General features: G+C 41.5%; 1 protein-coding gene across 5 annotated transcripts in view; it reads left to right on the top strand.

Annotated features, from left to right (window-relative positions):
- PCDH11X (protocadherin 11 X-linked) overlaps positions 1-24,766 on the top strand; it is a 432,804-nt gene that overhangs the window by 287,580 nt on the left and 120,458 nt on the right. For 4 of the 5 annotated variants that reach the window (XR_013184313.1, XR_013184314.1, XM_054641581.2 and 1 more), the window contains one exon: positions 19,144-19,342. The exons of the other annotated variant lie outside the window; for it this stretch is intronic. Coding sequence is in view for 2 of the 4 variants with exons in the window: in XM_054641581.2 (XP_054497556.1) it covers positions 19,144-19,342 (199 nt within the window). In the remaining 2 variants the exon portion in view is untranslated. The remainder of the gene's footprint in view (positions 1-19,143; positions 19,343-24,766) is intronic. 5 annotated transcript variants of the gene reach the window in all.

The raw sequence follows: 24,766 nt of genomic DNA on the forward strand, positions 1-24,766 counted from the left end.
TCTTATTTTCATCATGAGTACGGGGCTGCTTCTCATCTTCCCTTACTCACATTGCTGCTTGTGAAAATCTGGGAGGGGCTTTGAGCAGTGAACCCACACAAATTGTGCTGCAGAATTGGCTCTGAGGCAGCAGTGTCTCTGAGAGAGATGGTAGGAGCACACCTTTGAGAATGAGAGATGAAGAATTAACCAGGGGCAAAGGTCCTATTGTACTAATTAAATTTAATTACATTTATACGAGCATCAGTGGAGCTAATGCCTTTTTTTTTTTTTTTTTAATAGTGTTTACATGGTTATAGAGTGTTCATTGTAGTGAGGTGCTGAAGTTTTCTTGTTATTCTATGCCAATTTCTTTTCTTTCTGAAGCTAAATAGGTATTTCTAAATGCATCCTAAATCATCCCAAATTACGTAATTTAGTTAATCTGGGAAACATACTAAACCCAGATATTTAGGAAGGAAGAACAACATTAATTAACTTTGTAAGGAATGAGATCAATATTGTTCTTTTCCAGTTACTCCAATTTAGTTTCTCTGTTCCAGTTTCTAAACAGAGAGCTGGTGCAGGGTGTGGGCAGGGGTTTTTGTGACAGTTTTCAGAGTCACTCAAGTGAGGAAGCATCTTTCCCATTGCTTCCACAAACGTGCTCCTGTACACGGCCACTGCTACTGGTTTGTTCCATCCAAATTTCAGAGGTGGTTGCTCGACTCCTCCAGCATTTTGCAGTCACAATCTTCTTGCTGTGAAAACAAAGGGTTTTTGTTAGTCTAACTGAGGGCTTAGTGGGCTGAAGAATTTTTATTAGCCTGGTTATAATGATGCTTACATGTAAAATTCCACTTGTATGCAGATAAAATTGATAAATGCCAGCTTTCTTTTATCTGCCCCTCTCTCAGCTATTCAGGTGTTTTCACTGTGTTTTTACTGTTTTGCTGTGCTCATTTTCCTTACCTGGGGAATTTCCTTACCAGGAATGGTCCTGAAAGGTGCCCAGCAGTGAGAGATGCTGAAAAACAATGGTTTTTCCTTCTTACTAATGAATTACAGGGATGAAATGTGTATTTGTGTGCTTCCTCTGCATCCTTAAATGCTCAGTTTTGGGCAGAGGCACCAGGCCTGTGTGTGGTGAGGATGTTGAGCACAGAGCACACAAAGAGGGAAGTCTGGAGTAATTTGCAATGAGCATTTGTAAGTAATTCCAGGTATTAAGTGTAGCAGTGCTCTCTCCCCCTGTGATTCTCTGCACCCATTTTTTTCGGTCTCCTCCTTGATTGCTAATCAAATTGCATACAGGAATGTTTCCCTGATGAGTCTCAGTCTCTGGGCAGTCTCTCAGATGTGCTTCACCACCAAAACATGTAATTTGATCACTGTGTCTGTATTCTAGAATCCATTGCAGGAGCTTGAAAGTGTTCCCCTCTGTGCCAAAGGCTAAATATCCCAGAGGCTGCTAAGTGGACCCACCCCCCAAGTCCAAGAAAATAAATGGAATGCTGATTTGATAGTTTTAAGTGCAATTTAAATAATCACAGTATCCCATTTCATAAACTGTGTGCTGCCACAGGCTTCTCTGTTTTGATTTTCGTGTTTGGAAATGCTCAGCTGGGCTCTGTGTCCGTGTGGCCAGGGAGGATGAGGGGTTCCTGGGATGCATGAGGAGGAGGAGGAGTGTGGCCAGCAGCTCATGGGGGAGATCCTCCCCCTGTGCTCTGCCCTGCTGAGGCCACATCTCGAGCACTGTGTCCACTTCTGTCCCTTGGTTTTGTGATTTTAAAGAAAAAAAAAAAAAAAGGGGAGAAGTGAGAAGAGTGAGAAGATCATAATTATCCCAATTATCCCTATATTTCTGAAGTGTTTTCCTTTTTTTTTTTCTTTTTTCAAAAGTTGCAGGCTTTCCTGTGTTTGTCTAAGCTCTCTAGAATGGGTCAATGATTCTGTAAAATTTGGATTTGAGGCAATAATGAGGAGCACATGTGAGCAGAGTAGGAGACAAAACCCAGCTGTTACTGCATTGCCCGTGGTGGCAGCCTTGGACCCAAGTGAATTGCAGACCTTTTTGGAGCTAAACTGCCAGCCTGGCCCTAAAATATCCCTGTTTTTCTTATTGAGCTGGCTGCAGCTCCTGAGGATCAGCAGGTGCTATTTCTGTGCTCGTGGAGATGTGACACCAGCTGCCTTTGTCCCCTGCTTGTCACTCGTGTGCTTTGCCAAAGGTCAGGCCCTGAAGGTTCCTGCTTAACTTTGGAGTCTGGTTCCTGAGGCTGTACCAAGGCAAATTGTCTGTTCAAACACTGTCTGGAATAACTTGTCTTTTGCTTACAGTGGGCTGATTTGAGTCACAGTCTGCAATGAATAATGAATGCAAAGGAGAGGTTGCAGTTCAGTCACAAATTATTATTTATGGAATTACTGCTGACTTCTCGTTAGCACTTGTGAGTGCCAGAGCAGCTCTTGGAGGAGTTAGGAGATTGCTTGATGAAGATTCATTTATTAAGATGCATGGCTGGCCAATATAGTGGTCATCACATTGATTTTGGGACTGGATCAGAGTGTGAGCAACCTTTGCATAGCTGAGGAGTGAAAAGCAGCTAAACTACTTTGGGCAACTTCTGAGTAATTTTTTTTTTTTAATTTTTCTACTCTTTGTATTAAGAAGTAGCTCATCCTTTCCTTCATTTCTTCTTTAAAAGCTTTGAAATAAAGAAATTTTTCTGTATGTTAATTTTTTTAAAGTAGGACTTTGTATAATAATGCAGGAAGATATTGCACAACTAATCCTTAAATTTTCATTTCATATGGTAAAACCTACAGCAATTCCCTCCACACAGGCAGATTTAGTCTGCTCCAAGCTTTGTGGTTCTGACAAGCAAATTATATAGGAATGTCAAAAGTGTAAACACAGTATAAATACATCTGAAAAAATAGAATGTCTACCAGATATTTTATTCATAGGCATGGACCAGTGTCACCTAATCAGGGGGGATAAATGTCTCTTTGAACATAAACACTTTATGGGTATAAATAACATAAATTGAGGTTATGTTGTGCCCCACCCTCACGTCTAAATCTCTTTTTGTTTAATTTTTCTCCTTAACAAAAATCATCAGATTGCTGATCATGGTTTAGGTGTTTAGTGGTTCCTACAGTCATCCTTGGTGTGCACTCACCTTCTTTCACACCCTTTCTTCTTTTCACACCCTTTCTTCTATTCCCTATATCCAGGGAATACACTTGGCTTTGATGGAACCACTTAAAAACACATCCAGGTGCAACCCAGGTGTTGTGAACAAAGGGACCTGGGGGCCCTGGAAATTCAATACCCTCCCGAATTTCCATTCTGCCAAACTTAAAAGCCAATCAAACAAACAAGCAAACCAAGCAAAGAAACAGCCACCCACCCCAACCCACCCTGGATGTCCAATGATTTATTTTCCTGGATGGGAAAACTGCCATTGATTGTTTGACTCAAGTTTTGAGCTGGCTGAGATAACACAAATCATTACACTTTAAGCTATAAACTGCAAAAATTGAACTTTCTGCCTTTGGTGGGGGCATCTCAGCGGGAACCTTTTGTCAGATGTGAGCTGGCACCGAGGAGGCATTGACTGCACAACTTTCCATTGCTGGAGTTAATTGTCTGCCCCTCTCTCCCTTCTCCCAATTGATCTGGTTTTCAGCTTTTTCTGCAAACACGCTCCCTTGGAGGGCAGCTGGGAGCTTGGGCAGGGGCTGTGCTGGATTTCTGAGCTTCAAAACAGAACTGAGAGGGGCAAGATCTGCCTTGGACGGCCTTGGGGAGCAGCAGGTGCCACAGAAATTTCATTTGTGTCTCCCGGTTCGGGGGCATTCCTTGAGGGAAGGCAAAGGGGGGAGGTTGATGCTCATTGTCCCTGTCTGGGTGTCCCTGCCCTGTCCTGTGGGACAGGAACAGCCTGCAGGTGGTGATCAGCCAGCAGAATTTGATCTGTTCAGTTTTATTGTGTTACTTTTAATCAGCTTAGCGTTTTGCAAATTACCCTTATATATAAAATGAAAGGAAAAATCTGTTTGCTGGTTTGCATTAATGCTCGAGATCTCTACCAACTGCAATGGAAAATATGTCCAAAATCACATTAGGTTTCAGTATTTTTCATTCACTGAACCTATGAGAAAACCAAATTAGCTTGTTCTTTTTTATGGGTATTATCAAGAGTCTTCTTAAAATAGTTTAGAAGTCAAACTATCTAATTATATAATTATTTTGGATGAGCAAGAAAGTAAAAAGTCTGAGGGAACAATGTTTTCAGCTGTCTGGGATTAGCCTGATTTATTCTGCTTCCTGTTTTGGACTTAATTATGATATTACTAAATATTCCCAGAGGTTATCTCAGAACAAACAAACAAGCAAATTAAAAAGGAGTTTGGTTTAAGTTTTCTTTTTGATTTGTTTGTTTTGAGTTTTTTTGTTGAGTTTTGTTCGGTTTGCTCTCTTGGGGGGATTACTTTTGGTTCTTTAAAGGCTTTCAAATGGCTGAAGAACTTGGTTAATCCTTGTGCTGCTTGTGGCGAGATGAAAAAGAACATGACATAATTGAAGAAAGGCTGGTGTGAGAGCTAATGTGGTTTTCAGGAGCCTGTTGAGAAAATCATCCCCAGCAGTGGGACTCCACAGCAGCTTCTTGCAAGCACTGGGAGGGGAATTAATTTTTGCCACCATCCTCTTATCCACAAGGCACTGAGGGCCCTTGGCCTGTTGCTTAGAGATGGTTTTGCACAGGTTGGTGTTGAAGATTAGGCAGAATGTTTGGTTACCTGTGCAGTAATTCAAACTAAACATAGAATCTGCTGAGAAAAATTTGCTGTTCCCTCATTCAGGGTTGCTATTTTCAAAGCTTCTGCTGCTCATGAGGGAGTGTTTGTGTCTGGAGCTGCAGCAGAGCTGCCAGGGATGCAAGCTCGGACAAAACCAACCTTTCAGGAGGATGTGATGCCTGGTGGCTGATTTGGATTTGCATTGATTTGCCTGTGCTGTTGCTGGATTGCCTGCAGGCTGGTGCTGGAAGTGTGGGCTTTTCTGTTTGATCCCCCATTAGGCCCTTGCCTGCCTGTCCTATTGATACCTGCCCCAGGCTGGGTCAGCTCCCTTCCCTCCTGCCTCTGCTACTGCAGAAATTCACTGGGGAAAATTCGGGGTGGGCACAGCCCTGCTGCTCCGGTTTTGTCTCTGAAATAAATGGCAGTAAAGTGTTTCAGCATTCTTTTAATGTCACTTTAAACTTCGTGGGGCTTCTGTGACAGCATTCCTGAGGAAACTCTCGAATCCCTCTGTAAAGCAGGACTTTGGTTAGAGAGTCTTTTGGGAAATGCTTTGGTTATTTTCTGTAGAGAGCTCTTTGTTTTCATTATTTGATACAAGTTGTGTTAATGCTGAATTGCAGGACAGATATAGGAAAATCCCTGACTGCTTCTCTACTAATGTTTTCTTTGTGAAGGGAAAGTTAAAAATTTAAATAATCTCCCCTTTTTCCCCAATCTAGTTTTGCCAGTGGCAGTTTATTGGGAGTGAAGCTGTAGCCCTGTTTTGTGTATCTTCAGGCTGTTGCCATGTTTTAGGTTATGAATCTGGATTTTATTGGGGCTTTTACCCCTCATTTCACCCAACAGCTGTTGGGAGGAGGTAGGGGTGGGGTAAGGTGTGGATGGAGTTTCCCATGTGCAGGTGAGGCACCTGCCAGGGTATGGTGGTGCTGCTTTGGAACATTTTAAAAGCATGAGCAGATTCAAGATTGATTTGCTGACAGGAGCATCCATGCTCCTAATGTAAGTGCTGCATTCTGCTGCAGAGCTGATAAGGTGTTGGACAGGACACAATTCAGGCTCTCCCAAAGCTCAGACTGCTCTTGTGGAATGAGGGGCAAGCTCTGGTGGGAGCAGTGCTGTCAGTGCAGCTGCAGAACAGGAAAAAGACTCATTTACAGGGGATAGCAGAGATTGTTATGGCTCAATCCTCAGCTTCATGAACCTGCAGAGCATTTCAGCAGGAACTTTGCTTGTCAAGGCATCTCTTCCTTAGCCATGGGTTTCTCAGCTCTGATTTGAAGATTTCCACTAATGAAGATGTCTGTTCCTCACAGATGGAATACACTGCAGAGCACCTCTTCTGCAGTCACCAGGTTTTCAGTCTGGTTGGAGCAGATAAGATCATTATTGTTCTATCACTTGGCTCACAGAGCTTTAGTGTTGGATGATGTTCTCATGGAGGTTTTTAGCCCATCTGGCTCCATCAAAGCAGGCTCTGTTACCCCTCACTGGGCTCCCACTGCTATCAGCCAAATTACTCAGAAAACTTTTGATTGAGTCACTTTCTTTCAGGGTTGGTACTGTTCTAAGTGATGTTGTATGTGCTGGTATTTATGTGCATTATCTCTGTAAGATGCACATGCATGATTCCCAGTTTGGGGCACTCTCTGAGAGTTTATTGAAATGTAAATAATTCACTTTGGTCTATCTTGAGAGAGAATAGCTTTTTCTCTGGGGAAGCATGCTAGATGGAGAATGTGAGATGAGATTACAACTTGCCTAAGAGTGTCCCTTCTGTCCAGGACTCTTGATTTCACTTTTGGATTTTGCCAGTGACACAGCCTAACCTTCAGTCATGAGAATCAAGAGGGCAGAGCCATTTGTGCTTTGGTTTGTTGCTTTGTGAGTTGTTTTAACAACTGTCTTTTCTATTTTCTTCTGAAATGGAGTTCATATTTCTAAAGCCCATTCAAGTAAAGAATGATGTGCATGTGCAAAATACTATTATGCTATAGGCCGTTTTTCACATTTCTAACACCTGTTGTCAGTCTGGGACAGTTGTTGTGCATTTGTATCGCTGGGAGAAGAAAATTTACTGCAATGCAAAGCCCACAGGATGTGAAAATGCTTCATGTCCACCTGGAAAGTGTGAGACCACTTCACTGATAAGGAACTTTGCAGTTCTGCTGATAGGGTGATGTGCTCAAAGAGATCAAAGTTCCTTTAGTTTATGTTCTGTGCAAAGGTCTGAGTTTGGAGCTCCATCTCCTTGTGGTTCTGATTTCCCCATTGCAAATACCTTGGTTGTGTGTCTTTGTTATGGAACTCAAGTCACAGTTTGTATTTCTGCAGCTGAGCCACCTTTACCCATTGTGCAGCTCTTCCTCCCCTCCCCTGCTCACCTCTGGCATTCCCCCGCTCCCGAATAAAGAGATTTTTAAGAAGCCTGGGCAATTTGCTATAACAGTAGCTACCAATATTTTTGATTCCTCAACATTATATGAAACTGTCAGAAAACTCTAAACTTCCCTCCATTAAAGGGAGCTGCTGAGGTTCATGATGTGCCTTGATTTCTGACTCCTAATGAAAACACATTTCAAACTCTGTTTAAACACAGGATGTTCAACAATATGCATTTGCTTTCCTCTGATTTTGCACTAAGAACCAATGTGTTTTTAAACAAAATAGAATTCTTAAAAAAAATTATGGTTAGTCCCTGGTGTAAAGAAGGGTCCTGAATGTGTTTGATAATGGAACAACAAAGAGCACGAAATGAGCAAAGCTGATCCTGCAGATGTCTGCAGATCAAACTGAGATGGAATTGAAGGAGAGGAGCTTGTTGCTTCTGAGGGTTTAAGTGCCTTGCACACCCACTGCATGCTCTGAGCACAATGAAATGTTCTATCACACATTCCCTTCATCATTCCCAGCGTAAGATCCATACTCCTGCAATAATAGCAGGGATAATTAATTCTGGCTTCAGTATTTGGGAAATTATTGAGTGCTGCAATTACAGGCTTTCCAAATGACAATCTTTAGGAGCAAGAAGCTGCATCTACATTCCCCCCAGATCTGAGTGCACCGAGAAACTTCTCTTCAGCACCAGAAGGAAAAAGCCCCTGCAGGAGTGAATCTTAATGTAGTATTAATTGGGTAACACAGAGGGTGCATTTAGAACAGGACAAATAATCTGCAACACAAGTTTGATGAATTCCCTTCATCTCTGTGCTGTGGCTGCTGCAGCACTTTTGTTTGTATTGATCTGAACGGCGTGGAACTTTTCTTTCATCTGTCATTTACATTCATTTTACCTCTTGCAATTGCCTCTGCCAGCTTTACATGCTTGTTTTCTGGTGAATCTATTAATAAGATTTCCAGTACATCAAAAGAATTTCTATTGGGCAAAGGTAGAATATAATACACTTGAGGTGTAGGAGGGTTCCTAGCTGCAATTTTACCTACTAAAAGTTATTAATGAGTTTTGTGAAGTAAAGAAAATAATTGGAAAGCATAATGCTAATTGCATGCTATAGATTTTCCTCTATTGCTTACTTGTTTAGCAAGTGACTTGCAGAATGGAATATTTGCACCATAGCTTTTTTTCTGATTGCAATATGCCTTCTGAATTGACAAAAATAGGCCCAAAGGTCAAATTAATTAAAAACAGTAGGAGAAAGAGCACAAGCTTAATGCTGCAAGTTTGTATTTACATATTCTTGCCTGAAAAATGTGCGAGGTACATTTTGTTGTGTGCAAAGCCCAGATGCTGTATGCCAACAAAAATAAGAAATATCCTAAAGAGTAGAATTAAATTGAGTTCTTCACTCAGGAAGATTTCTGCATGATGATGATTTCAGGGTGAGCAGCCAGGGCACTCAGCATGGGTTTTGGGCAGTGTGATTGATGCAGGGGTGCAGGTCTGGGGCTGTGGGAAGAAGGTGCCCATGCCCACACTGTCCCCCCGTTACCCACAGGACTTTGCCAGCTTTGCCCTCGTTAATGTTACTGCCTTTTCCTACTGCTTTATTCCAAAATCCTCCCTGGTTCTGAAGCACCTACAGCAATGTGCCTTCCCCTGAGCTGTAGGAACACAGAGCACACTCAAAACCTTGCATTTGCTCCTCCATGGCTGCATTTACCGGGATTTTTACCTTTCTGGACCAAGCAGGGCAAGCAGTTGCCTTTTCTGATCCTGACCTTGGTGTCAGCCTTGCAAAAGTACTTCAGATTTATTGCAAGTTTAATGTGGTTTGTATGGAGAATAAAATTTACCTCTGATTTTACTGAGCTGTACGTGAAGTTTGAATAACCCTGAAGTAAAGATTGTAGGGGTGTTAATCTTGTGTGAGGCAGGTGAGGAAGCAGAGGTGGCTCTGAGAGCACTCAGGGAGCTGCAGGAGCATCGCTGGCTGTGCTCTTGGCCTTCCCTCCCCAGCCCCTGGGGTTTCTCAGCTCTTTGGGGCACTTGAGAACTTTCCAAAGGTGCAGGGACTCAGACTGAGGATTGTGCTACTTAGGAGTACACAGCAGTGCAGTTTGGGGTGTATGCAGTGAATGGCTTGGGACCAAGCAGATCCTCTGTGACGGGGGCTCTGAGTGTCTGTGCAGTCAGCAGCCCCATGAGGAGGAGCTGCCCTCCAGAGATGCCCAATCCTCACTTTCAGGACTTCTCTCCCTCCTCCTCTTGGTGCTTTGTGTATTTTTGCATTAGCAGCTTTCTCTTGGCTGCTGCAGTCGCCAGGTGAAGTTCTGCCTGGGTTTGTGGCTCCTGTGTGTGGCTGCAGCTCACACCTTGCCCTGTTTGCCAGGGGAGCTGCCCAGGGGCCAGGCCTGGGCTTTGCAGAGCCAGGTCCTGGTGACAGAGGTGACAGAGCCCAGCCCAGAGCTGGCCTTGCTCAGAGCTGAGCTCTCGGTGGGGCTGCAGAGCAGGAGTCTCGTGTGTGGCTGGTGACATGGGACAAGGACAGCTGTCCCCTGCCCAGCTGAAACAGCAGCTCTGGGCTGGCTGTGAGCAGATAAAACCTTCCCCAGCCTTCAGCTGGATCCTCTCCATGTCCCTCACCCAGAACTGCATCATTCCTTCCTGCACACTAACGTGTGCTGCATCTCCTCAGCAATTTGTGCTGCTGTGTTTTGCTCCAAGATGAGTGAGTAATCTTAACGGTGCTGAAGAATGGCTGCACTGAATATGGAAATAAGCTGGGAAGATTTAAGGAACAAGGGAAGGCTAATGGCTTTATATTTTGCTTTGCTGAAATGACACAAGTGGTGAATTGTGAAAGGCAGTTATATATTCTGATCATCTGAAAGGGCAATTGCAGAGGCACCGCTCTGGAGGAGCGAGGGATGAGCTCACTGATACAATGCAGCTCTTCAATTTGCAAAATTCTTCCCATTTGAAAATAGATAGTTCAGACATCCATTTAAGAATGCGTTATTAGCATGTAGTTAGACTCTGGTAACTTTGAATATTTCATGTATTCTACTGTAAATAACAGCTAAATCTTATTCATTATCACCCTGATAATATAAGCTGTGAAAATAGTCATGCAAATGGGAGATTTCTGACTTTAATCAAATAAAACACAATCCTTTTTCTTAAAACAACTTGGAGAGAAAAATAGATCTTTCAGATGTTTAAAACAAAACCAAAGTATTGTTCACCATAGCATTTATCACTCAGAATCTTTACAATAAGAGGAGATTGAAAGAATGCAAAGTGTACCAGTGAAAAATTCCTTTATTTCACTATGTGGAATGACTTCTCTTATTGAGAGCAAAATTGTAAGATAATTGCAATTGGAAAGGGAATTTCAGGACAAAACTTTTAGCAGAAGTTTTCTTGATCCAAAGAAATTTTCCTGGACTACTGGAGTCCACTGGAGAGTGTCTTGCTGATAAAAGCATTCAACCCAGGATGCTGGAATTCACTTTGTGCAAATCAAATGCAGCATAAACTGCCTCGCTGCTTTCAAATTTTGGCCTAGAGCTTTGTTTTATATATGCCAGCAGCTCTTCTTGGTAACTCTTGCTTCTTCCTTAACCAGTTCACCTAAAGGTGGAGTAAGTATTGCTGAGGAAGAGAGGTGACCTTGGAGGCCAGCACACTGTAAATTTAAAATTAAGGAGGGGTAATCAAGGTGGTTAAAAGATATTTTCTCAAGGTCACAAGGGTATCTGCTGCAAGGAGAGCTCTCTGATACAGAGAGCAGAAAAGAGAATGCTTTCACTGCTCTCTAAGAAGGTCTTGAGTTTCCTCAGAGTCCATTTTGGGCAAGGGGAAACTTTTTGTCTATTCTTTCTCTTCTCCAGAAAGAGCAAGATAATATAAAAGTAATAAAAGCAATAAAAATAAAAGCAATAAAAGCATTGACAGCTGCATGAAATACATTCATTTTATCCTTGCATTTTATCTCTCATCAATTCCCATTCCAGCTAATCAAACACTTGATATCAAACATTATAGATTTCCTGCTCTAACAAATAGAATGCTGTTATAATAAAGGTGTGCTGTCATGACAAGTGGAATGAGACAGTGACATGCCAAAGAGCTGCCTTGTTACTCATTTTAAAAGGCTCCTTTTGGCTTCTTTGGTGTTTGTTTGGGGTTTTTTTAACCATAATAAAATGAGGCAATTCAACAGCTACATGAGTGTAAATCAAACATAAGGTTACTGCTGGTCTGTATTACATGAACTGCTTTATAATCATCCACAATGGGAGGAAATATTTTATTTTGTAGAGTGAAATGCAGCTGAAGTTGCACCACTGCTTGAACTGGAGCAGTTAAGAGCAGTCCTTGCACAAATCTTATTTTGCTTCTGACTTTGGCACACTTGCAAGCCAAAGAACCAAAATTAGCTAGAAGTCCCTTTTTCTGGGCAGCACTAATAAGAACAGCTCCATTTCCTGCCTCAAAATGATGAAAGCACATTTCCAGGCTGTTTCAAGTCAACACTGGTTCGGCTCCTGGGCCTGCACACTCCAGTGCTGCTTCAGAAAGATTTGAGCTCTGCAGGAAAAACTGAGCACAAAAAAAGGTGGCAAAGGGAAATAGGATCAGGTCCTTGAGGTTTTTTTCCAGGTCTCTCCATCCCTAACGACCTCCTCAGGGTTGAATTTAAGGCTTGGCCTTGACTATGACACAAAATGACCTCACTGGTGGTCTGTGAGCCATTCCCTGGAACATTTATCATTCCATCAGTCCATGCCTTGCTCATGAAGAAATGTGAAATTCATTTACCTGAGCCATGACTGAAATGTACAATTAGCACAATCAAATTAGAGCCAGAGTCCCGTGTACATTTATGAAAGTAGAAATTCTCCTCCTTTTCAATATTAACACAAAGAATTCACGATTCTGATAAAACCTAATCAATATTTCTGCTGGAAAAGGTTCCTGCTGCTGGGGCAGCAGTCAGAAGTAATGTCAAATAGTGCTGAAATGGTTCTGTATTATTGTTTATTATGGTGTTCTTTTAACTGTAAAATGGCTTTGCCTATCAGATATCAAGCATTCAAGATGATAACACCAAAGATGATGGAAATTGAAGAAATGTATTAAAGAAAAAAATCAGAATTGATATTTTCCTCTTTTTCAAACTTAGCAACAGCACAGCCATAGTGCAACTTTCATGTGTAATTTTAATTTAATCACATGTCAAATTGAAGGCTTAGATGAATTAAACTTTAAAAAGCATGCTTTCAGCTATCATTTTGACATCTAGCATACAATAACTGCCTTTCAAAAGCTAAATAAAATGTTTGACATGCTTTAAATGTTATTTCCAGTTTTATTTGCTTTTTATTTCACTTCTTTGTTGTTATTTCGAGAAGCCCAGAAAATACAATTTAATTGCTTAATGTTGCTGGGGAAAGTCTTATGAGAGATACTCTGGTAGAAGGAGGATTAGTGGCTGGAAATAAATACCCTTTGAAGTTGTTAATCAGAAATTTGTGAAGTTCCAGGTTCATAATGGGTTTGTTCAGCAATGATTTGGGGAATGGGTTTGTTCCATGACCTCGGTGCTGTGAGAGGACGATGGGGTTGTTGGTTTAGCCCTTGGTTACTTCAGTAAAAAACGGAAAATTCGCTTCTTGAAGCCAAGTGTTGGTTACAAACCCCTTCTCTTCCCTGCCTGCATGGGAAGGGTTTCCCAGAGCTCTCTTGCAATGGCCAAGAGCTGCAGTCTCTGACATTTCCCTTATCAGCTCGCTGCAGTTTCAGCTGCCTGCAAGAGGAGCCTGCAGGGACCTGAACGTGTCGTTCCTAAAAGGCACCGAGTAAGAGAGTGCTGGAGGTACAAGATAGTCCTGCAAGATTATTCCCCATCACTTGAGAGAATTCTTTGTGTGAGTGAATCCAGCTATAAGATCTGACAATTTGAAGTCATTTCCATTTGAGCAGGTGTAGGGGCACCATCTGTTCTGCTGGTTTTCTGTGGAGGGAGTAATTCTTTCATTGAAAATGTACAAGTCTGCCTGAGATGATCACCCATGTTGAATTTCTATTTGTCTGGGCAGCCAACCCAGCTTTTATTTGCCCTTTTGAAATTGATAGGTTATGCTTGCTGCATCTAAATAAATTAACAAAGTGGGAGGGGTTATTTGAATCAATAAAAATGGAAGCCTAAAACTATTTACTTCTGTTTTACTACTGTGGAGCAGTTAGATTTTTAATCACAGTGGGAAAAACCAGAATTATTTATCAAATATTCCTCTTCTTTAGAAGGCATCCAAATACTGTATTTTCCCTTAATTATTAGTGAGTGTGTAAGACACCAGTTACTAATGTTAATGAGATTAAATTAGGAGCACTGGCAAAATTTCTAACAAGTATGGCAGAAGAATTCTATTGGATTTCTTTTGGAAGTTTTAAAGGGCTGAAAATGCAAAGTCTTGCCAATATTCAAAAGGGTAAATACAGTATATTGGGAAAACAGAAGGTCTGTTTGAGTTGACCAACAAATAGACAATAGACAAATAGACAATCAGGAGCTGAAAGGGAAGCAACCAAAGAGTTTGGGGCAGTGGCTGGAACATCTGAACTTGTTTAATGAAAAAAGGCCTTGTTCACCAAGCTTCATCTGAGTGAGATGATGATTCAGGTTATTGGTGTTGGCAGTAGCTGGGGGTGGTGCTTTTTTCTGTGAGGAAGGGAAAACCTGATTTTAATGCCCACTAAGTTTGGACTTCTGAAATCAGCTGGGTGTTATCACTTTGCACAGTGCCTCTTTCCTTCCCCCAAAAGATGAGCCCTTCATTTTTATTTTTGAAAAAACCCAACCAAACAAAACCCCACACGCCAAACCCAAAACCCAAACCCTTTCCTATGCAGGATCACTGCAGGAGCCATTAAATAAATAATAAAAGATCACTGCTAAATTAGAAGAGGTGAATGCAACAGTGATGTGTCGCTAATGAAGTGTTTCTGTTTGTGTGATAATGGTGAGCAATTTGGCATCTTTGCAGATATCCAAGAGAAATACAGATCCCTGCTGGCAAAAATGGAGAAGTTCAATTTGAGTGAAAAATTATAATGATCTGTGTTACATACTTTGCCTATGACAAAGCTACCAAAATAATGTAATAAGATCTTAGATTTAATGTGCCAGGCTGCAAAACTTATGGGAAATCCAGACTTATGAAAGAGTTAAGAGAAACTCTTTGAGCTGTATTTGTTGTGCTCCGCTCTACTCTGTATGGGGAAGGGAAAAATGAAAATACTGGCTTGTCTCTGTTGAGTTTCAACACAAAGACACGTTTCCCACTGGGTTTATGGTTGGATCCTCTCAGGCTGTTTGTTTTAATGTTATTCTGAGAATTCTGCACTGATAGTTGCTGGGTCCTGTTTGTCTCAATGAAAGCCTCTGCAACAAAAATTGCTGTTTTGGAACAAAAGGTGATAGTTGGGGATAAAAAGATAGGAGCTGGAAATTGTAGTTTGATTAGGGATCTTCTTTACTGCTTGCACTTGAAGATAGTTGTTTTCTGGTTATTTAAGGTATTTCATACCCTCCTAACGTTTGAAGTAAACAAGCGACTGAGAAAATTAAAAATTTATTTGACTACTCCTTTATTTACTGGCTGCTAATAGTGGAGAGAAATGTTGAAGCAGTCCTGTTCTTTTGCACTGTCTCCCAGCATCTCCTAAATAAGGTCTGTTTTAAATCAGAATTATCATCTAAATAATATAATTAATTCAGCATAAATTAAAAAGTAATGTTTTTTCTTTATGATCTCCTTTTAAATGGATATTAATTTGCTTCAATGAATGAAGATAATAAGGTTAATAGTTTAATGTTCCTCAGTTGATATCTGCTGCTTTTTCTATTACCTTTTTTTTTCCTTTTTGATTATAAATTGGCTAACCCCTGGTGTATAATACCAGAAATCATCCCTTCAGTGTATCCAAAGCTATTTACTTAGACTCATCTTTTATTATTCCCACTGCCACAGTCTAATTATTGTAGTGAAAGATTGAACACAGAATAGTTTGGGGCTTTGATCAGTCTTCATATAAATTTCAATAATGAGAGTAAAAGGTTTGCGGTTTTCTGAGATAATTTGATCCCTCCAGACACACTCAGCTTTTACCAAAGGCAGTGAATGCCATCTGAGACCTCCGACAGCATTTGTGCCTGGTCTGTGACATCTCTGCAAGCAAAATGCTTTTCTCATGCCAATAAAGAGTAATTTAATATTTTTAAATGTGGCAGAGAAACTCTAGACTGCTGCATGGTTTTTTTTCCTTAAATTTTCACTTCATTGTCCCCTATCAGTTTAATTGTCTGTATTACAAGTCTCTACATCAGAATCCTCCAAGAATACATAATAGGTTTGCTTGCATTTCTCTCTTTTTGAAAAAGTATACCAACTGTCATCCAGATAAATAAAACAAACCATAATCCTTGTTATTCCATTACTATCGGTGCTGGCTCCCTTCGGAGATAAATAGAAAAGCAGCTGGAGACTGAGGATATTTTGTAATCTTATAAATTGAAATTTAAATGCCTCAAGGAGGAAATTTCCAAAATAATTGTGACAGAAGATAAGTCCCGGCTTTTGGCAAAATTTTATTAGAATTACTTGTTCCAGATCATTGTCTGACGCCTGCATGAATTAAGGAAATGGCAGCACTGCCATGCAGAGGAATAGCTGAGGTTTTTTTTGCCTTGATGAATTTTTCTGGAAGTGCTCTGTCATCAGTGTTATCAGGTGTGACACACTCAGGGACACAATCAAATTTAGAATCATGAGCCTTTAGCTGATGCCAGTTGATTTTGAATCATATGGGTCTGATCCTTCTGACTAAAAGCATCTCAATTTATGCAGCTAAATATTTACCATTTCTAACTGAACATGAGGGTTAGTTAGAAACATTTTTAGTTTTGCTTGGGTTATGGGATTTGTTTTTTCTTACTGGACTAGGAAGTTAAAAAAGCACTGGTGACTTTCTGGTCTCCTCTGCTGCCAGCTGGTTCAAAATCTCTGCTGTACTTTGACAATGAACCCTGAAAATAAATATTCCTTTGCTTACACTCAGTGTACCCCAGATGCACAAAGTAGTAACCAGCTGTACAGAGCAACAACCATGGTGCTCTCAGTCATTTTCAAAAACTAGCATTGGTGTCTAATGCTAAGAATGTTGGGCTAAACTTGGGCTAAAAATGTTTTAAGAATACTTAAAATTCACTGGTAGCTTGGAGAGGAGAGGATATAACACAACACAAAGGCAGTGCAAACCTCACAAAATACAGCTTTTACAAGCAGCTCATGCAGTGGAGGTGGATTTTTTTTCATACTGTGAATACCAAACTCATTTCAGATGAAAGAAATAGCATTTTCCCTTTCCACATGTCATAGCTGTACATCTGTGCAAGCTGGGTGCAGTTTTGAATGCAGTGAGTGAATGAGAAACATTGCAGGAACGATTTCACTGGATCAACTCAACAAAACTTCACTTATTTGGGCTTTGAGGAGAGAAGTGATTGACTCTGCTGGTGTGGATGGGGCTCTGAGAGGCAGCTGGAGTGCAGTGCCATAGGACACATCAGTAATTTCTGTGGGTTTGGGGCTGTGCAGAGACACCCCGTGCATTTTCACCCAGCTGTGGTGGGAAGAGGCAGCAGGAGGAGCAGGACCACTGTCCCAGCCACAGAGCCCTGGGGCAGCTGCCTGCAGCCAGCTCTGGCGTTCAGTGAGCAGCTCTGGTGACCCCAAAAGGGCAGTGGGGACACTTGGGGGTGTCAGCTGGGACCCTTTCACCACCTGGGGCACTTGGGGGTGTCAGCTGGGACCCTTTCACCACCTGAACCTTTTCCCAGCTGGCTGCCAGGCTGCCCCAGCAGCCACAGAGGGGTTTTCTTCTCCCATTTCCACCCCATGGAATTGGGATCCGTTTTGTGTTCAGCTCTTCAGAGCTCAACTGCTATGTCTTGGCTTGATCTGTTCCAATGTTTCTCAAAGATCTGCCAGATGAGGGAGAGTCTAAAATCCGCAAATCTGATAAACAGGAAAGCAGGACTGGAAGGCAAGGGATGAAATCATCTGGAAGAAGGGAAAGGCAGGAACAATGAATGCAAAGTGCCACGCTCAGGCTGCAGCAATCGATGGCAATAGCCAAAAAGGAGGAGAGGATCAATAGAGAGGACCTGGGCATTCTGATGGTTGGCAAGGACACAAATGTGTTGTGCTGCCGTGGCAAGGGAGCCTGCAGGAGGAGTGACCTGATCCTGCTCAGGGCTGTCAGGAGCTTGGCTGGGGCTGGCTGCAGGGTTTTGGGCAGAGCTTGGAGCTGTGAGCAAGCTCCTGCACGGGGGGAGCAGCCAGAGAGAGGCAGGAGCACCTGACAGATTGAAATAATAAGGTCTGTTTATTCTGAAGCAGAATAAAGTGCCAAATGCCAGAAAGATGAGTGGGAATAAGCAGACCGTGATGGATGGGACTGAAGGAGTGATTTATTTTGTAACAAGAAAGAGGCAGGTTCCACATTAGGAGAGAAGCTCTCCATTAGCGGTGGTGAGGCACTCAAACAGGTTTTCTGGGAAAGCCCTGAGTGCCTTCCTGGTGGCTGTTAGGAAGGGCTGTCACTCTCATCTGTCAGGGATGGCACAGGTGAGGCTGGTGCTGCGTGTTCTCGGCTGCACGCGCTGCACAGCAGCTGTCTGTGGGCATGTGGAACAATGTCACCGTGACAAAAAGAGACTTGCAAAAGTGGAGGAGCTGAAAACTCAACGTAATTAGCAAAAAACTCAATGTAGTTGAATGTTTTCAACACCACCACCCTATAGGAACCAAATATCTAGGGACCCCTGGCAACATCTGCTCTGTTAGAAACGCTATATACTTTCTTTGCATAATTGCGTCAAAAGTCTGGTCTTCAATTTTGCTAATCCCAGCAGTTCTGCATCCAGAAAGTTTTGCATTGCCTTTCAAGTGGAATTTTGAGTAACAACAACCTAAGAATATTTGGAACAGTTTGTTTTTTGGGGTTTTTTTGAATCTTCCTGTTTCGAGTTTGCAAAACATGGATATCAGACACATCAAAATGAGCAGGAGAGCTGCTTGTTTTTTGTTCATATTTTCTTTTAATACTGGGAGAGATTTACATTTCAGAAATTCAGTTCCTAAATCATGCAGGGTCGCTTAGGCAATGAAAACTCTGTCCTGTGCCTGGTGCTTTGTTTCATCTGGCCCTTCCTTCCACATCTGGGCTGAGGTGCTTTCCATCCTCAGCTCCCTGGTTCCCAGCTCCCAGCCTTTTACAGTTAGGTTACAGGTCTGTGGTACAACAAAAATCAAAGGAGTTGTAATGAAATATCTGAAGGAGAGCAGGGGAATCTGCTTTTCATTCATTAGCTTAACGCCTGTGCAAAATCTATTGAAATTGTTTTCAATACAGAAGACTTGTTGTTGTTTGTTCTTTCTCTGCCTCAGAAGAATCCAACAGCATTATAAATGTGTCACATTCTTTAGGCCCAAAAGTGTGGAACAGCTTTTAATGGGAAAGAAAATGTTTTTTGAAAACTAGAAAACTCAGCAGTGAAATAAATTGAGCCTCAAAAAGTGATTGAAATCTCCAAGCCAATATTCAAAAGGTATCCAAAGACTTGTGAAGTCTGACAGAATCTCTTTAGTTTGAGGTGTCTTTCATTTTGCATCAGGGCTTACATTTTTAAAACCCAGCAGCAAGCAGTGCTGTCAGGTGCAGTGGGTTTGAAAGCAGCTCATGAAAGCCTGAAATTGTGCACAGCTCTGGGTACCGCATCCTCGGCAGATAACCAAAGCAATACATTTCCTAAATTGGCTGCGTTGAGCAATGACCGTGGTGGAAACCGTTGTCGTTCTGTTCCTTCCTTGTAGCCCCAGCGCCGGGTCACCTTCCACCTGCCCGACGGCTCCCAGGAGAGCTGCAGCGACAGCGGGCTCGGAGACCACGAGCCCTCGAGCGGGGCCAGCGCCTCCCACCCGCTGCCCCTGGGCTTCCCCCAGGACGAGTTCTACGAGCAGGCGTCGCCCAACAGCCGCACCGAGGGAGACGGCAACTCCGACCCCGAGTCCAGTAAGTGCAGAGCTCTGCTCACCTCACCCATCATTGCAATCAGTCAGCCAATCAATCTATCAATCAGTCAATCGATCAGGCTTTTTGTTCCTGTGGGTAATTATTAAAAGTGAGCGTTGGTTTTAGCGCGGCTGAAGAAGCGCTAAGTGCTGACTTCTGCTTCTGAAAGTGGGAGGTCGGGCTGGCTGTTGGGAATAAAACACTTGGGGCTGTTAAGGGTTTATGGATGAGCTGGTGTTTTTATGGAGCTGCTGTGCTGGGCACAGAGCAGCTTTCTGAGGAGGTTAGCGCTGCTGCCCTAATGGTCATAAATACCGCGCCGAGGGAATTCACATTTTTAACGTTTCCCTCTCCGACACTGCTGTGTGCTGTAGTTTAACTCATGGGTGATGAGCAGCTCTGTGAAAGGACTGCAGCCTCCAGAAATAAGGGTTTCTTGATTTGCCCTCTGAAAGCAGCCATGGTGTGTAGTAATAATCTCAGTAGAGTTTGTCATCTTCTGCCATTGCCACTGCCTCTTTGTGACGTCAGAAACGGGGAAAATCAACAGGAGCAGGAGCTGTGGGCCCTGGCTCTGCTCCCTGTGCTGTGATGTGATAGCCAGTTGGAGACTCCACTGAACTTTAGTCAGCTGTTAATTGTCCAGAGGCTCCTTATCTGGATTAAATTGAACCGTGCCATTGATGGAGAGACACCTGAATGTCTCTAAGCCTCCAAGGCCTTGTTAGTGGCTTAATAAGTGATTTGAAAATACATCTGTTCTGGGCAAAACCTGGCCCAAAAGGTGGATTTCAGCTGCTGTAGTGTACCAGGAGGAATGAATTAGTGAGTGCTATGCACTTGAAATAGCTGTAGAAGGCAGCTACACTCTGCAGTGGCAAATCCAGCAGAGAGCATTCCCTGCCACTCCGAGCTGGCTGTGCCACATTCAGCCTGGCTCCTGGAAATCACCTCTGCCTTTGCTGCCCAGGACTGGAGCCTCAGGGGCTTTTTGCACACGTGAGGTGTGTCCTCTTCTTCTTTCATTTGTAAACTATTACCTAAGTTTAACTTTAAAATTTGTAAGGTGATATGTTTACTGAAATAATGGCAGAATATGTTTTTCAAGTTGATAGACAGCTTGAAAAGAAAGAACCATCAGCTTTTTTGGTCTTGTGTTGGAAAAAATCATCATTTGCTTTATGCATTTGAGGCTGTAATATACAATATTCTAGGCACTCAAACTGGGTTCTTCACAAAGTTAAGCTCTAAAGGGCTGCAAATATATCCCCAAGGAGAGAAAATATCAAGTCATATATTATTTGCTGCTTTTGCTTTGCATATTCGTGGTCTGAACTTTATTTCCAGCTCTTTTTGTTGCTTGTAACTGATATTTATACTTTACTGGAGTGAGAATGAGGTAGAGGAAATCAGTGCCCAGGGCCCTTCCTGCAGAGAGCATGGGGCAGGAGCTGGTGTAGAGGAGTTCTACACAGAGCAGGCATGTGCATCTCCTCTTGCCATTTACAAAGAGGCTTAGGTTTGGGATTTGCCAATGCTTTTAGCCCCCAGGTTTTTTGTTGGTTTTGGTTTTTGTTGTTTTTGTTTGTTTTTTTTTTTTAATTTCAGAATAAATGTGCACCCTGACTCCTGTAGAATGTGGCTCTAAAAGCAACTCAGCTCTGACATCTGAATGTCACTGCCACACATCCCTGTGAGCAGGCTAAGCAGGCATCAGATGTCTTTCCAAGTGTGAAGTTGAAGGAAGTTTAATCACCTGTCTAATTACCTGACAGTTCAGTTTTAAACTTGAAGTCACAGTTTAATTGGAGTTTATTTTATGTGAAGATTTTTCTTCCTTTCCAACTTGTGTCTTATTGAAACAATTTAATTGAAGTAGCACGATGGTTACAGCAGGGAAAGCTTCTTTTGTGGCCCTTTTTAGTGTTTTATTATATTATATATTTAATATATTTTTTATATTTAATATATTTTTATATATTTATATATTTTATATATTTTATATATATTTTATATATTTATATATTTTTTATATATTATATTAATGCAGTATCTAGTGGCAGGAACAAAAAAGCAGAAAAAGGGGAAGACCCACAGCATATTTGTGTCCAATGTGCTGCTGCAAAGTGACTTGGTGCAGATGACAGCAACCCAAAATATCTGATGAGCCTGAGGTCCATGTGGTTCACTTGTGCATGCAGGACACATTTAGCCAGCAGTGAAACAGTAAAAATAGCTCTGAATTGATGGTTTCCTCTACAATCTTCTGCTGGATTTTTGGTTGGTGTTTTTTATTTATTCCAATTTGGAGTGGCTTGATGCATTCAAAGCATTTCTTGTCTTCCTCCATGGACTAAAATGTTAAAAGAGACAGGAAAATCCAGTCAGGTAATCTGAGCTCATACAGCAGAACAAGCATGGAGCTTCATTGCCTCCCAACATCTTTAATATCTGACCTGTCTTAATCTGAAACACTGTCTGCTTTGTCACCTGGTGGGGATTTAGTTCAAATTTGCCTGCCAAGGAGAGAAATTCGGGCTGAAATGATGTCAGGAATTTCCAGAACCAGCCAAGTGCCCAATGAAAGCTCCTGTGGCATCACTCATGGCCACGTTCAAAAGTGTTTTCTTCCTCTTGCTTTTCCTGACTACAGTCCTTCAGTGTTATTTGTTTCTCTAATACTGGAAATTGTTGCATTTTTGGAGCTTTCCATTTGTTAGCAATAACTAAGCATTTATTGCAAAACACTGGGAAAGATGAGCATAACAAAATAAAATAAAGAAAAAAACAGCCTGAGAAATATTGGTGAGAGGAAGCTTTACAAATTCACATCCAATACAGGACTGAAGCAAGGAGGGGAAAAAAAAATAACTGTAAGGTTATAGCGGTTGGAAAACTGTGAGAAATTTATATGTAAACCTTTGGAATTAATTGACTGTGCTAATTAAAATTAGAAATAAGCTATTTAAAATGATTTGTCTTCTCTTACTTTTAGTTCCTTCCTTAGAAAAACATAAAGTTCAATGTGGTAGATGCATCATAAGGAAGAGATGGCAATAAATTGTCACACTAAGTAAATAGTAAAATAAAAAAGCATGTAGGTTTGTAGAGAACCTTATCCTTAAGTAACAGCACTCTTGTACGTGGTATTCAGATATTTTCTCCTCATAAGTTGCTCAAATAATGATGCTCCAACAACTCCTTATGCTAAGGATTTTAACCAAACCATATTTTTTCCCTCTGTTTAAATACAAAACACACTTCAAGCATTGACAAAGACCAGCAAATTCTCTGTGTCTGGACTTCCCTGGTAAATTCTCTCCCAGTGGTGCCCTCTCCGTGGCTGTAAGCAGTGATGTTGATCAAAGGGGTTGAAAGGGGCACGTAAACCTCAGCTCTGTTGGGTTATTTAATACATGTGTAAGATATTAATGACAAATTTTCATGCTTCACCTGTTTTTATAGCCCTATCGAATCTGTTTTCCTTCCTCTAGACAATAAAATTATTTCACTTTTTGTTTGGAGGAAAAATAGAATATGACTAGTTCAGCCAAGAAATTGGGCAGAGCAAGAGGAATGATTGCAGCCTGGGGACAGGGAGTGTGGAGGGGAAGCCAGAAAACCTGAAAGTAATCTGCAATTAAATAATAGCATCATTTTGTATGAAGAAAATGGAAGTATAAACAAAGCTAGCTGAAAATTAAAGTTAATGAGGCAAATCACACTGAGATTTCAGGGTCTCAAAGAGAAGCAAACTGGTGTATTAAGGAGAAGGGGTCTCCATGAAGAATATTTAACGTGAATTAGTGGCTAATAAGCCAAGGAAGTTGCATTGAAAATCAGCAAGTGTAGAGCTAAAGGGGAATCAGAGACACCACAAGTTTGTGGCCGTGCCAAGCTGGTGCTGCCAGGGGTGTCTGGCTGATTATTCTTGTCTCCCAATCACACCTTCACACTGTCCAAGAGCTGTTTAGGTGGGACTGGATTGAGGAATTCTATGGTGTTGTGAGGTCCCCAGGACGAGGTGAGAGATAAAAATCTGCCTCCAAGTTCTCAGAGGCTGATATATTATTATATTATATTATATTATATTATATTATATTATATTATATTATATTATATTAAGATATTATATACTAAAACTATACTAGAGAAAGAGAAAGGATAGGAGACATCAGAAGGCTTGACAAGAATGAGAATGAAAGCTCGTGACTGACTCCTCCGAGTCCAACACAGCTGGACTGTGATTGGTCATTCATTAAAAACAATTCACATGGAACCAATCCAAGATGCACCTGTTGGTAAGCAATCTCCAGACCACATTCCCAAGCAATGATATAATTATTGTTTTCATTCTTTTCTGAGGCCTCTCAGCTTCTCAGGAGAAAATCCTGGGCAAAGAGGATTTTTCAGAAGATATCATGGTGACAGAATACCTGTGGGTTCAACCCCTGGGGAGGGGGAAAGGTAAATTTTAAATCCATGGATTCCCCAGTTCTATTTGTCCCACAGCTTGTGGACAGCACATGGGGAAATGAGGAGCAGCTGACCTGGGGCAAAGCTCTGCTGGCTTTCAGTGATCACCAGAGAATCAGTCCTAGGAAGAATTGAGACTGCACTCTGTGGTGTTTGACCACATAAGAGGGAGGTTTGCAATCTGCTCATGATTAAAGACAGCACACATTTCTTCCTCAAAATTAAAAGAACACTTTCACCTTGACTTAATTTCGATAAGGATGATGTTGATGAGCACAAAGAAGGCAGGCTGATGAAGAGTGATGATAATGGCACTAAAAGTCAGAGCAGGTTCAGTGCATTCATGTGGAGGAGAAGAGATAATCCTCCTCCCAGGATATCAAAACTGATAGTGTTTGCCTTATTTTTCTGTAATTCTCACACACAAAGTGTCAAGAAAAAAATAAAGCTCTGGTCAAGCTCCACTACTGGAAAGCATTTACAAAGAAGAAACTGATATACATATATATATATAAATATAATGTAATAAATGGTGTCATGGGATTCCCAAGAGTAGGATGAGATTAGCTCCATTATCTCACTTCCATGGTATGTATTTTTCATCTATATATATATATTTAAGGACTAAAACTGTTATTATGACATTAGGGTGGAGCATTAATAATTAAGAATGAAAAGATGTAGAATAATACAAGAATGGAAAAATCTCCATAATTATCTTCATTAAGGAGTTTGGCATTAAAAAGCAGGAATGTGTCAATGAAATATTACAGCAGCTCAAAGCCAAGCATCACTGACAATAGAGGAGGAGGTGTGCATGACACGAGAATTGGATTTTGCTAAGGATTTGAAGTAATAGCAGTGGGATGAAATCTAATAGTTGAGAGTCATTCTCATAGGAGCTGCTGTATGTAACTAGTATATAAATCACCAGCTGAAAATGACATA

The sequence above is a fragment of the Agelaius phoeniceus genome, chromosome 14 (assembly GCF_051311805.1).
Source record: "Agelaius phoeniceus isolate bAgePho1 chromosome 14, bAgePho1.hap1, whole genome shotgun sequence".
NCBI lineage: Eukaryota > Metazoa > Chordata > Aves > Passeriformes > Icteridae > Agelaius > Agelaius phoeniceus.